Source organism: Poecilia formosa, unplaced genomic scaffold (genome assembly GCF_000485575.1).
Source record: "Poecilia formosa unplaced genomic scaffold, Poecilia_formosa-5.1.2 Scaffold26, whole genome shotgun sequence".
In the NCBI taxonomy this organism is placed as follows: Eukaryota; Metazoa; Chordata; class Actinopteri; order Cyprinodontiformes; family Poeciliidae; genus Poecilia; species Poecilia formosa.
In genome coordinates, this window is record NW_006799965.1 from 254,351 (window position 1) to 266,653 (window position 12,303).

At 38.8% G+C, this 12,303-nt stretch overlaps 2 protein-coding genes across 6 annotated transcripts in view; one reads left to right on the forward strand and one right to left on the reverse strand.

Annotated features, from left to right (window-relative positions):
- The window catches only part of bicc2 (bicaudal C homolog 2), a 19,582-nt gene extending 17,835 nt beyond the window's left edge, over positions 1-1,747 (reverse strand). Inside the window, exon 1 of one of the 3 annotated variants that reach the window (XM_016669559.1) lies at positions 1,105-1,747. In XM_016669559.1, coding sequence (XP_016525045.1) covers positions 1,105-1,345 — 241 coding nt within the window. In that variant the 5' untranslated portion in view covers positions 1,346-1,747. The remainder of the gene's footprint in view (positions 1-1,104) is intronic. The other 2 variants (XM_007548490.2, XM_016669558.1) reach the window with 2 other exon arrangements.
- A 4,049-nt stretch (positions 1,748-5,796) lies between these two features.
- On the forward strand, positions 5,797-12,072 carry LOC103135480 (death ligand signal enhancer-like). Of its 3 annotated transcripts, none has more exons than XM_016669566.1 (13): positions 5,797-6,029; positions 7,260-7,377; positions 7,778-7,874; positions 8,208-8,352; positions 8,529-8,705; positions 8,819-8,886; positions 8,993-9,083; positions 9,183-9,325; positions 9,964-10,122; positions 10,690-10,782; positions 11,128-11,254; positions 11,349-11,688; positions 11,725-12,072. In XM_016669566.1, exons 1-12 carry the CDS (start codon positions 5,999-6,001, stop codon positions 11,570-11,572), a joined length of 1,473 nt encoding a protein of 490 aa, XP_016525052.1. In that variant the 5' UTR covers positions 5,797-5,998; the 3' UTR covers positions 11,573-11,688; positions 11,725-12,072. The 3 variants fall into 3 exon arrangements, with proteins under 3 accessions (XP_016525052.1, XP_016525050.1, XP_016525051.1); XM_016669564.1 differs by having other exon boundaries at positions 5,799-6,029; positions 11,098-11,254; XM_016669565.1 differs by having other exon boundaries at positions 5,800-6,029; positions 8,532-8,705; positions 11,098-11,254.
- Positions 12,073-12,303: the final 231 nt, after the last annotated feature.

The window sequence follows — 12,303 nt, forward strand, 5'->3', positions numbered from 1 at the left end:
TGCAAACCATTCAAATTGACAGTTTAAACATACATATATTACTCTGTCTGCAATAAAGTTACATTATATGAGTTCCAAAATTGAATGAATGAAAACACTTACAATTTTAATTGCAGTCTCTTCTGAAACTGAGCAAAGTGAGGACATGACTGCTTTGTGTTGCCATGTTTTGCTGTCCTGTTCACAGAGTAACTTTTTAGAACATAACACGCGTACAAAGTCAACATTGTTGAAACTTTGCCAAGCAAGTGAAACAAGAGGTTGCTGGAAATATATCCAAGTTTAAAAGGCCATAGCTCCTAGGTGACATTTACAGGATTCAAGGGGAGCTTTAGAAACAGTCCCCCTCCCTCGCCTTGTCATCGCTATGGGTTACGCAGGCCAGAGCTGAGGAATGGGACGAGAACAGAGTGAGGTGGAGCAAGAAAGTTGCACATCAGGAAGACAACTATAAATCAGGTTTTAGACAGCAAATCACATTAGTGGCATGTCCTGATGTAAACACCCCCCAGTTTTAGGAAGCAAAAAATGACTGTGGAAAGAAGACGCTATATAATTCAAGGAGAATTGCAATGTGACAGAAAAGCATGAGAAACATGCCTTATAGCCAGGCCAGGGCTCAAACGGACACACACCATCCAAGCTGCAAACGCGTTATAAACAAGCTACAGGCATTGGAGTCGAATTGTTTTAAGAGTCGCACCATCATGAGCAAACATAATCTCTGGCTGCTGTGAGCGAGTCAAAGAGTTTCCCCAGTGACATGAGGGAGGCATTTGTCATGAACCTGCCAAGAGGCGATAACTAACAGGAGCAGTTACCTCCGCTTCTCAGGCAGAGAGGATAAAAAGCGAGAAGGGGCTTCTGAATGCGTAAGCCAACGCAGGTCATAAATCACAAAGCTACAGCAACAGGAGTTTAATGCGTGGCAGTTACTGATGGCAACAACAAGCAGCTGGAGGCGGTGACGCTGGTTCAGGTAGATAACAAGTGCCAACGCAGAGGAGGACTGTGATAGGCATCAAAGGGAACAATCTGTTCCTTCTAAGGCAGAACATGAAGATGTGCAGATTATGAGAGAACCAAGAAAGCTATCTCACTCACCATACAGCATGGTTTCCAGCTTCTTCCTGTCAATCCTGAACCTCTCCTCCACCCACTCTGGATCCAAGCATTGCCTTTTTGTATCATCTCCAGTGAAGCTTTGTACTTCTTTCTCCTCTTCCTCATCGTCCTTTTGCTCTCTGGGGTCAGTCTCACCAGTTGAGTCCAGTTCTAAACTAGTTTCCAGTTTGGGCTGCTGAGGCCCTGTGATGTCCAAAGAAACAGGGGAGCTTTTCTCCATGATGTTGGTGGCAGTCACAGCAGGACTTAGCCCTTGTCAGTGTTTGTGCATGTGTGTGACCAAGGAGACAGCCCAAGTGAGAGAAAAAGGGGGACAGAGGCCAGAATCAACCCTCCTCCCACCGTCTTTTCTTTGACCACCCGCCTCCTTTCCCTAAATTTGGTAGGAAAATTGAAGTTCTTTCTCACCCCTTTCAGCCTATTTAAGACTCTGGATAATCTGTTGCCATGGCTTTAACTTCAAATATGCTTTAAATAACTTACTTCAACTACTTCAGCAACAGCTCTTCTGAAATCGACAAATCTGGAATCATTCAGTTCTTGATAAATCCAAAGTAGCCCAAAGTTCAGTCCTACAGGGGATCTGAATGTATACTGACGCGCTAGCTCGCAGAGCCAATCACACACTTCATGAAAATCATCTTCACAGCAGTACACACAGCTAGCAAAACATTCATCCGGCTAACCACTGGCCCTCTGCTGTTGTCTGCATTTCCCCCCCTTCTAAATAGAGAACTGCATAAGTCAGAGGTCTGAGAGAAGAGAAGCAAAAAGCAAAAGCGGTGTACTGCACAAGGAACCATGAAATTCACCTACACAGTACCCTTTAAATGGGTTTAAAGGGTACTGAAATTCACCTACACAGTACCCTTTAAATGGGTTTAAAGGGTACTGAAATTCACCTACACAGTACCCTTTAAGTCGATTTAAAGGGTACTTCTTGGTCATGTTACAATAAATAGCACTTAATTGCAAAGGGATGTGATGAAGTTCTCTAAATAACTTCATCCAAATAACTTCATATAACCAAGAAAAAAAAAAAAAGCACTGCAACGAAACTTAGGGAAAATGTCAAAATTTAACAGTAGATTTTCACAGACGCTCTCTCCATCAAATCTGACTCCACTGGAAGAATTTTGAAAAGGTCAGTGAAAATTTTCAGATATACCACACCGGTAGAAACACTACCCAGAACGTGTGTGGCATTATTTGCTGCATATGACAGAATGTGAAAAGTAAAAGGGTTATTAATACTACAGCCACTGTAAAGGCTGGCACTACATTCAGGTAAGCAAAGCATAACGGCACTGTTCAGTAACTACTCATCCTTACGCTGAGTTCTCCCAAATTCAACTCCTTGTTTTTCAAGTATTGACTTTTTATTTTGTGAGAATTTTATGTTAGAAGCCAACACAAAGCAGTGCGTATCTGTAAGTTATTTAATAATGTGAATATTTTTTAACATATATCAAGTATTTGTAATCACTTTCCTTCAGTCTGAAGTTTTGAAATAAAATGAAGAGTAATTAATTTGCTTCACTCAAGTGTTGGTAGCTGCAGTTACTTTGTTAATCATTAAAATAAATAAGAAGTTGATACAGATCAATCATATTTGACTGAATGTGATGCAATTGACAAATGCAATAGATATTGGGCACAATTAGTCTCTAGATCACATGTGTCAAACTCAAGGCCCGTGGGCCACATGTGGCCCGCCATGTCATTTTATGTAGCCCCCCCCCCAGCATTTTATAGGCCAATGATTGAAAATAGGTTTTGAGCACGAATTGACTACAAACTACATCTCCCACAATGCATTCCAATTGTTACCAGCCAACATTACGGCTTCTCGCCACTGCAGAGCCGCGTCCGCAGTGGTTGAGCAGCGGACTGCGCATGTTACAGTCTAACTAACTTTTGCATTGTCATTTATTTCCTCAAGATAAACTGCTGGCTCCTCAAATGGATTAACACAAAGTTGCATTCTCTTTAGTTTTCTCCCGTCTGTAATGGAGACTTGAATTTAACGCGCCATTTCAACCAAAGGTTTGTAATGCGCTTCCTAACCATTTTTTATTTGTAAGTATTGATTTTATTTTTTAGCCATTTAGCCAAGTCTCTGTAGAACCATTTGTCTCTGCTAATGACATCTTCAATAAAAATTTTTTGATCCCAGGCTTAGTTTATGGACTGTAATGTGAAATTAGGCACAAGTATAAGTTTGACAGATTGTTCACCAAGTTACTGTGCTCTCTGAGAGGATCTGAGGTATAAGTATTTGACATTGTTCCATGCCAATCGTTGACATTAGTCTCTAACAAATTTTGGATCATCTACCAGGAACAGTGGAAAGAGCATGAGTTTGAGCAGGGATGCACTCCTGATTTGTACCGTCAATGTGGCCCCTTGAGGGTGGCCAATATGCTGAAGTGGCCCTGGGTGAAACTGAGTTTGACACCCCTGCTCTAGATGAATAAACACATGCTATGGATGAATCTGATGAACAGGGTGCAGCCTACAGTCAGGAGCTCAGCAGCAAAAACATGACATGAAACTTTAGCTGCAATAGGCTACCAGTGAATTTACAGCATTTATTTTAAAATATTTGCGTTTATACCTGCTTGTAACTGTGAAATTATTCTGCAACAATTCAGGAGGGAATACTAGGGACATTTGCATTTCCACCTGCAGCATCTTTCAAATATGTCAGAGAAAAAGTTGTGGCTCTCTACTATACTGTTTGTGAAGTTGCTTCTTTGATGAAAAAAAAGTAGGAGAGTTCAAAGTCAGGAGTGTGCTGATGAACTGGGAATGCATAAAAGCAAAACAAGATTTCAGAAGCAGCTTAGTGCTTCTTGAGTCCCTTTGCTGCTTTACATTTGTAAAAATGTCAAACACAACATGAAGTAGGAGCAAAAACAAACTGCTCAATTAGTCAGCTCTGGTGGGAGTCCCTTTTCAGCTCAGGCCGATGTTTTCCATATTGCTTTGACAAATATAGCCTCAGGCAGACCAGTAAACAGTTTCTGGCTGTGCAGAGACCCTGCTAACATTACATTCTACTGCAGGCGATTCGCCCGAGGAGGAAGTGAAAGACCTGATGATTGCGTCACCATGGCAACAGGGCAAGGAGTGAGTCACTCCAAGTTGGACCTGACATCACAAGTGCATATCTCATCCTTTGTGCCGTCCTGTTTTGTCCAGGCCCCTCTTGACTGGAAGACGCTGTGGTTCCAGTAAGATGTTGGAGACTGCGTCACGTTTTTAATCACCCGGATGGGCAAAGTAAAACAACTGGTGAGCCTCAATCCAGAAATGAATCAGAAGGTTTCTAATTATTCCCCACTTTATCGACCTTTTTTATCTGCAGAGAAAATCTTCAGAAATAAGCATCAATGCATCCTGAGGGTCTGTGAGTCAGCAGATTCAGAAGAAAAGTTTAAGACTTGCAAAGCCAATGGGGGTATATTCCTAATCAGACTGTTAGAGATAGTGATGACTGGTCTTACTATTTTTACCAATAATGATGGAACATTATAAAAAAAGGGAGGGTGGGGAATCAAAATGCACATTCCCATACACATGTGAGTTTGGATTGGAGATTTGGGGCTGCAAATATCCATATACAACAAAAATAAATATTCTAACTAAATTCTTCAAAAGAATAAGATAGAAATTGAAGATTTTCTTAATATTTTGGCCAATTTTTTTGACTGAACTCAAATAGCGGTGGTTACATCACATATGCACATTTACATACCATAAAAAAGATCTCTCCAGACTAAGATGTCCTTAATTTCATCTCAAAAGACCTTCTTTAGGATTGTTTTCTAATTTTGGTTAAAAATATTACAAAAAAATGTCCATTAAAAAAACATTATGACATGACTAATAACTTTTATGTAGTTATCACATATTTTTTTACAGCTACATAGGTTGTTAGGGTTGGAGTAAGGCTATAATTTAAAACATTGCTTGAGTTGTGTTTGTAAGTTGACAGTTTTCTGTAGTTTTTGTGAAAACTATGAATAAACATGCTACTTATTAACTTTTGTGGGTTTTGCAATGCAGTTTGCATTGCAATTTGTTTATTTATAGTCCAGCTTGAAGACAACATATTGAAAATGCTTACCAAAAATTAGATTCATTCTGCAAGTCATTTTTTATATTTGTCTGGTCCTCATAAGTAAAACAAATGAAGAAATAGGGAGAAATTTAAAACAGTTCTTCAATTCAGCAAAAAATATTACAAAAGAGGTGATTTCCAAAGAGGTTTAGCGTCACAGAGACTTTTTCAAATCGCAGATGAATCAACAGAATGAGGAATAATCTGAAGTGTTGTGTCAGGGCTTTTATTTTTTTTTTTTAATTTATTTATTTTTTTTTTCAATTTTAAGAAATATGTCTTTCAGATGTTGTTAATTTGCTGTACAACGGGATTTTCAGGGATATTGCGCCTTTCTTAGCATTTCTCTTGCCAAGGTTTCTTGTTTGCTTTTGATAACACGGTGTAACTAATTTTGCTCACTAAATTGCACCGTGTAAAGAAAGTCAGATTTTTTTTTTTTGCATTCTCATGCGCTTTCCTTCCCGCTGAAATTCCCCGATTTACCAATAGGTGGTGCAATGATTCTGCATTGCACCACTTTCTCAAACTTTCACGGTTGCGTCACCTGCCCTACTTCCGGTTTTCTTGACTTCCGACACATCTCGTGACAGCTTTTTATTATTATATTTTTTTTTGCCACCAAACAAAGAGGGATAAACAGCGACTGCTGCCTGTTTATAGCGCTTCGGAAGCGATTCTTTATCATTAAACATGTATTTTCCGTAATAAGCCAGTAGTTAAAGCTGCACCAAAGGACGAACCGGGATGTGGAGAGTTCAAGGTTTAGTCGGAAGAGGTGAGAGAAATGTCATTGATCCTTTAGAAGTGAAAGTTTTTATTTTACACTTTTATCTTGTGCCGTTTTTATTGCTAACTAGTTACAGGTAAACTCGTACTAATTATGCTTTCTGTGTAGCATTTTTAACGTTGACGTGCACTATTTTGCATTAAAGCAAGTCATAGCTTGCTTTCTATCCTCTTGAAGGTTTATTTTTGTTCAGTGAAGTTAACTTCCTGCCTTCCTGCCTTAGCCTAATTTCATCCTAATTTCTATCCAGTACAATAGGCGGAGTGTGAGCAAGAACAAGACAGTGTTTTATATCAAAGAAAAACATAAAAAACTACTGAGCAGGGTAAGCACTAGAGAGTGAGGAACATCGGTTTGAAGGTCTGTTTAAGAAAATCTGGTGATGATAAGAAACACCAGAAGCACATTCAGATTAAACACATATTGTAGATTTTAAGGAAAATCCACAAATGGTTCGAAGAAGCATAACGACCAGCTATGGATAGCAAGTTTTGTCTAATAGCCGAAAAATCCTATTGAATTACAAGAAAAAAAAAAAAAAAAACATTTTCACAAAATTGGTCTTAAGCCTATATTTAGAGTAGAAAAAAAATCAAGGGTTAGGGGTTAGGGGTTAGGGTTAGGGTTATTACAATAACCCTAATTATATTGTAAAATATTACAATATTTTGTAATATTGTAACTACAATATTACAAAATATTGTAGTTCAGCCACTACAATATTTTGTAGTGGCTGAACAGGATTTAAAGTGATTCAGGTGCTGAAATGTGTTGTAAATGTTGATGTTTTACTTTCACAGACATGATTAGGGTTTTACAAATCCTAATTTATGTTTTAAGGAATATTTTGCCAGTGTATAATGATCCTGTCAGGATTTTAGCAGTCTAAGTATTTTTCGCACTCCTCCTGGCTCTGCAACTTTTACCGTGAATGGTATATTTCTGCACATAGCAATGGCAGCTCAGGAAGGAGGAGGAGGAGGAGATCGATCTTTTCACAGAAATACATATTTTTGTAAAAGTTACATAATTGTAGCTTTAATGGCTTCCAGAGCCATGTTTGTAGTTTTATTATTTAGGACTACAAAGTGCATGTTGTAGCTCTGGGGATTTAATAAGCTGTTTATCTATAAAATGAAAACTTGGATATTTGAGTTTAACTGAGTAACTCTTGCTGTTGTTTTTTTTTTTTTTTTTCCAAGTTATGCCACCATGCAGCACTCCATCGTTGCCATGGCAGCGGTACCTTAAGACTCCCCCAGAACCACCATGTGGAGGACGAGTTCATCAGTGGCTCAGCTGCTCTCTCTACTTCTCGACACTCCTTCGACAACAGGTGCCTTCCCCTTCATTGCTTCTGTTTCAGTTTTTCACTTCGTCCATGCTTTTACAACAAGATTATTGGTTTTAAAATAATAACTCTGCAGTTTAAACATTTCTATTTTTTTTTCTCCAAAGCTGTTGGTACAGTTATTTAATTCATGAGGTTTGGATGAATTTAAACCTCAGATACAGCCTCCTTTAGCCACTGTTTGAACCTGTTGCATCGATGCAGACTCATTTTCAGCTGCTTGCATCAGCCAGCATCATCGGCGTGTGTGTTTTAGTATAAGCAGCGTTAACGGGAAGCAGAAATAAACCGAGCCAGCTCCAACTGAAAATTCCCGACATTGTGTACTGTGAGATGGAAAAAAAAAGAGATGTATCTTTTTTTTTTTTCTTCTGTTAATATGCAGATCCCAGGAGGATGATGGGAAGAAGAGGAAGAAAGAAAAGACATTTCAGTTTCATGCTGAACTTCGAAATTACACAGCCCTGGATGCTGTGGGATGGGTAGGTCTTAATCAAAGATTGATATCTCTAGATATCAATAATTACCCAAGGATATGTTTGTGTTTAAAAAATATATGTTCCAATATCGAGTTTGTAGTAATTGGCTTGTGGTAGTTTATCAGAAAGACGTAAAAAGTGTACACACTGAAAGTCTGGCTTTCTGTTTGACAGAAATCAGCAACCAGAGGACTAATTTTAATCGCACTAACGTAAAACCAGGAAGTGAAAGCCCCTGAGCTTAGTGCCACAATGCTGACCACTTCTGGAATACTTTCAGGGTTTCCTAGCACAGAGACAGTGGAGATGTTCTCGTGACAGTGGGTTTCTCCACAGGGAGCGGTGGCAGTGCTGTTTATGCAGATCTGCAGAAGGATCCACTCCAGGTTTTCTTCAGGCAGCGAGCCCAGTCCCAGCGCTGGAACGCTGACAGCTCCCCCGTCCCTTCAGAAATGCGGATACCGCGTCCTGCTGGAAATTTGTGAGTCTTTCTGGCACCATTGTAGTAGTACACCCACACCAACTAAACTCTGATATTATTACATTAAAATCACTGCCAAAATTCATGAGATGTTTAACAGTCTCCATCCCATAACCCCTTTTTCCTATACCCTCGTGTGATCAGTATTCCAACACAGCAGTGTTGTTTGTTGTCAGCAGTATCAAGACGTGACGTCCTGCCCAGAGGAAGAAATGTCTTGTGTCTCCAGGCTGTGCCAGAGGGACAGAATCAAGATCAGTCCCCATCTCAAAGCAGCAACAGCAGTGGGACTTCTGACAGTTCCCTCTCCGACCACCGGGAGGAGCTCTTGGGCAAGGATCCACTGACGCCTGGTTTGTTCTGTGCTTTAATGTCAGATTCTGTAGAATGATGCCACTCTTGATGTTTTTGTACAAAATTTGATGAGGATGGAGTTTGATACATTTTATGCCTCTGACACACACAGAGGAACCACATTTGAGTTCTCCCCTGCAGACTGAGATCAACCAAAAACGCACAGATAACAAAGACAAGGTGAAACTTTGGAAAGATCGTCTTTTTCAAGTATTCATTACCAGACCCAATCGAGTTGAAATCTTATTTTTTATTGTTGTATCTTTATCTTTGTCTGTGTTTTTAGGAAGTGTCAGATAACGAGAGGCTGACAGAAGCAGCGCACAACCTCAGAAGTGTGGGAGACACCAGCGTACCCGTAATCCTGAACATCATTGGTAAAGATTTAACTGAGAAATTCAGCTCAGAATATCACCCAGACCTTCATGTGTGGAAACCTTTGTCCATTTGTTTCTCTTTCTCTGTGAATGCAACAGGTCTAGAAAGTGCCAAGAGAGAAAACTATGAGGAAGCTTTCTGCTGCTTTCTAGCTTCAGCTCAGCATGGCTACAACAAGGCGCAGTTTAACACGGGGGTGTGCTATGAGAAGGGAAGAGGAGTCAGAAAGGACAAGGAGAAGGTGAGACCATTGTTCATTTTTATGATACTTGCTAAGTATTGACACAATAAAATTAGCAAAAAAAAAACCCAAAACAACAATTCTTATAATATCAGTTAAATCAGGCCTATATCATAGATGACCATAAGAAAAACCAGAAATGCAGTTCTTAAAATATAAATATACCGGATGTTGTGTGTCAAATCCTAAACTTATTTATTGGAAAGTCAATGTACATGTTATCTATAATATAGAGTCCAGTCAGAGCTGAAGCACATTCTGAAACTGATTAAAATATTAGTTTTTATCTCTGTTATACATCACATTAGTTGAATTTGTTTTATTAATGTGAAAGATGTTAATGCTCATTCATTCCTCTATTCCTTAAAAACTGTTTTGTTTAAAAAAACAAACAATAAGGTTACTTACACCTGTGCACCTGTTTTGGTTTTATTAACATCCCCCCCATTTTTCAAGCCCTTAGTTTCTCTTTTTAGTTACAGTTGACACTTATCCCAACGCAGGTCATATTTAATTTAATATTTTTAATTACATTTAATCTGAACCTATGTCTGTGTATTAATGTATTTATTTTCATATTAATTTATTCACTTTGAACCTGATTTTAATATTTTAAGTGTTTGTCTTTTCTCTGTAAGGCTCTTCACTACTACAAGCTTGCGGCCATCAGTGGCCATAAACAAGCTCAGTATCGTTATGCAAAGCTGCTGCTGGCCAACAGGGGGCATCAGAGTACAGAGGAGGTGAACACAGCCATTAAGTTACTGGAAGAAGCAGCTACAGCTGGGCTCACAAAGGTACAAATCAAGACAGGGATTCTGTAAAAGTTCAAACTCTCTATGTGATAATCTTTGCAGCTACAGTATTGAAATACTGTTACGTAATTAATGAATAACTTACTTTATTCTCTTGTCTTTTAGATTTACTGAACTTTTTCATTAAAATTATGCCATTTTCAGAGCAGCACAGCTGTAGATAATATAACTAAGACAACTGATTCATTTGATTTTATGTTGATTTAATGTGTGGTCAGTCACACCATTGTGGCAGGTTAGATGATTTTTCTTTTTCTGTTGTGAAAAACAAAAAATAATTAACTTCAAAGCATTCATAAAAGCCCAAATTTCAAGAATATTTTTATTGTTTAAAAATCTTTAGTTATCTAACTTTACTAAGAGAATTATAAACACCGCAATTAAGCATATTATGTTTATGAGGTTGAATAATTAAGAAAAATGTTGGGATCACAGAATATTTTTTTTTTAATTATTATTATGGCAGCTTGTCTGGACTTAATTATTCTATAAACATAATAAGACAAGAACTCCTTAACACAACTTTTTTTTTCCTTTTCTGTTGTTTAGGCCCAGATCTGCCTGGCCTCTTTTTACTCTCAGCATCCTGCCAAAAATGTGCACAAGTCCATTCAGTACCTGAAGATGGCAGCAGAGAGTGGAGTGAGTCCCCTTCTAGATAATTCCACTGTAGTTGTTTGTCAGTCGCTTTTACTGGGACATTGCCCTCCCCATCCTGGTGCATTAGAAAAGTTTACTACAGACATATGTTACTTCATTAGGATTTTGTACAACTTTCTGTTTCAGCTTTGTTTGTATACTTTAACTGTCTTTTACTTATTATTACTCTTGCAGAATTTCACTGTGTTGGTTCATTTAAAATTGTACCTGCAATGCAAGTAACTCATGAAACCTGTTTGTTAATTTCTGGACCAAAATGAAGCTTATAAAACTTAAACTGATTGTTTTTGTGCTCAGGACAACTCGGCTCTGTTCTTGTTGGGTCAGTGCTACGAAAGCGGCATCGAGGTGCAGCAGAATTTAAAGATGGCAGTGGAGTTTTACAAGCGAGCCGCACAAGCAGGAAACAAGCAAGCAAAGAGACTACTGACGCCTCCTGATAATTCATACGGGGGTAGGTTCAACTGATCAATAGGAAACATGTATTTCTCATTGTTGATGTATAATGGCTGTTTTTATTTATTTTTTTCTCACACTTGATAATGTAGATGTAGCAATGCGCTCCATCCGATCAGCTCCCTGCTTCTCTGTGGCCGACAGCTGGCGCCAGCCGCTTTCTTCTCTGGCCCATTGTGCCCAGTCCAGTCTCCTCTCTCACTCGTGGAGCACCGGCAGCCTGTGTGAACCTCCGTCACTATCCTCCACACGTGTTCACCTCCATCCGCCCGGCACAGAAAGGGGAGTTTGCCAGTGGACAGTAGGGATAGGATAGGAAGAAAACAAAGCCAAGCTACATGCACAAGGAATGTACTTCAGTTTGAATGTGGCATCGTTGAAAGGAAAGGGTCAGTGTTTTGTGTCTATATACTGTGAGGTCTGAATATGTTTGTGTTTTTTTTTTGTTTATGTCTGAAAGATGGTTAGAAGACAATCTGACAGCTTTAGTTTTTTTTAAGGCTATGAATGTCTTTATTTGTCCTCTAATGTGCAAAACCCTTCAGATTACCTTTGGTTGGGTTTCTCTGCTTCCGCACAAGTAGGATTAATCTCTTCAAAAGAACTACAGTTACCAGGAATAATGCTAATCTCCGCTGTGTTGTATCAGTGTCATATTTCTAGCCACAACCTTTGTGTCTTTTATTGTAAAGCAACCATTTCAGAATTTTCCCCTCTGCCAACCATGTTAACCAGCTGTGCCAGTGTTGATTTTGAGGAGGATGTTTACTCTGTGAAACGCACAGTTTTAAGTAAAAAACTTTTTTAAAAATCCAACTGAGTTTCTGACTTTCTGTGAAAGTCCATGATATCTAATTTGATTAAACTTAAATAGCCTCTGTGCATGCATGGGTTCTCTTTGGGTACTTTGGCGCCCACACCAATGTACCCAAAGCATTCAAAAACATGACTTTATTTTTAATTAATGGAAACAATTAATTGGTCTTTCTAATTTTTATTTTGCTATGAGTGAGTACATATGCTTGTTTGTCCTGTGATGGACTATTG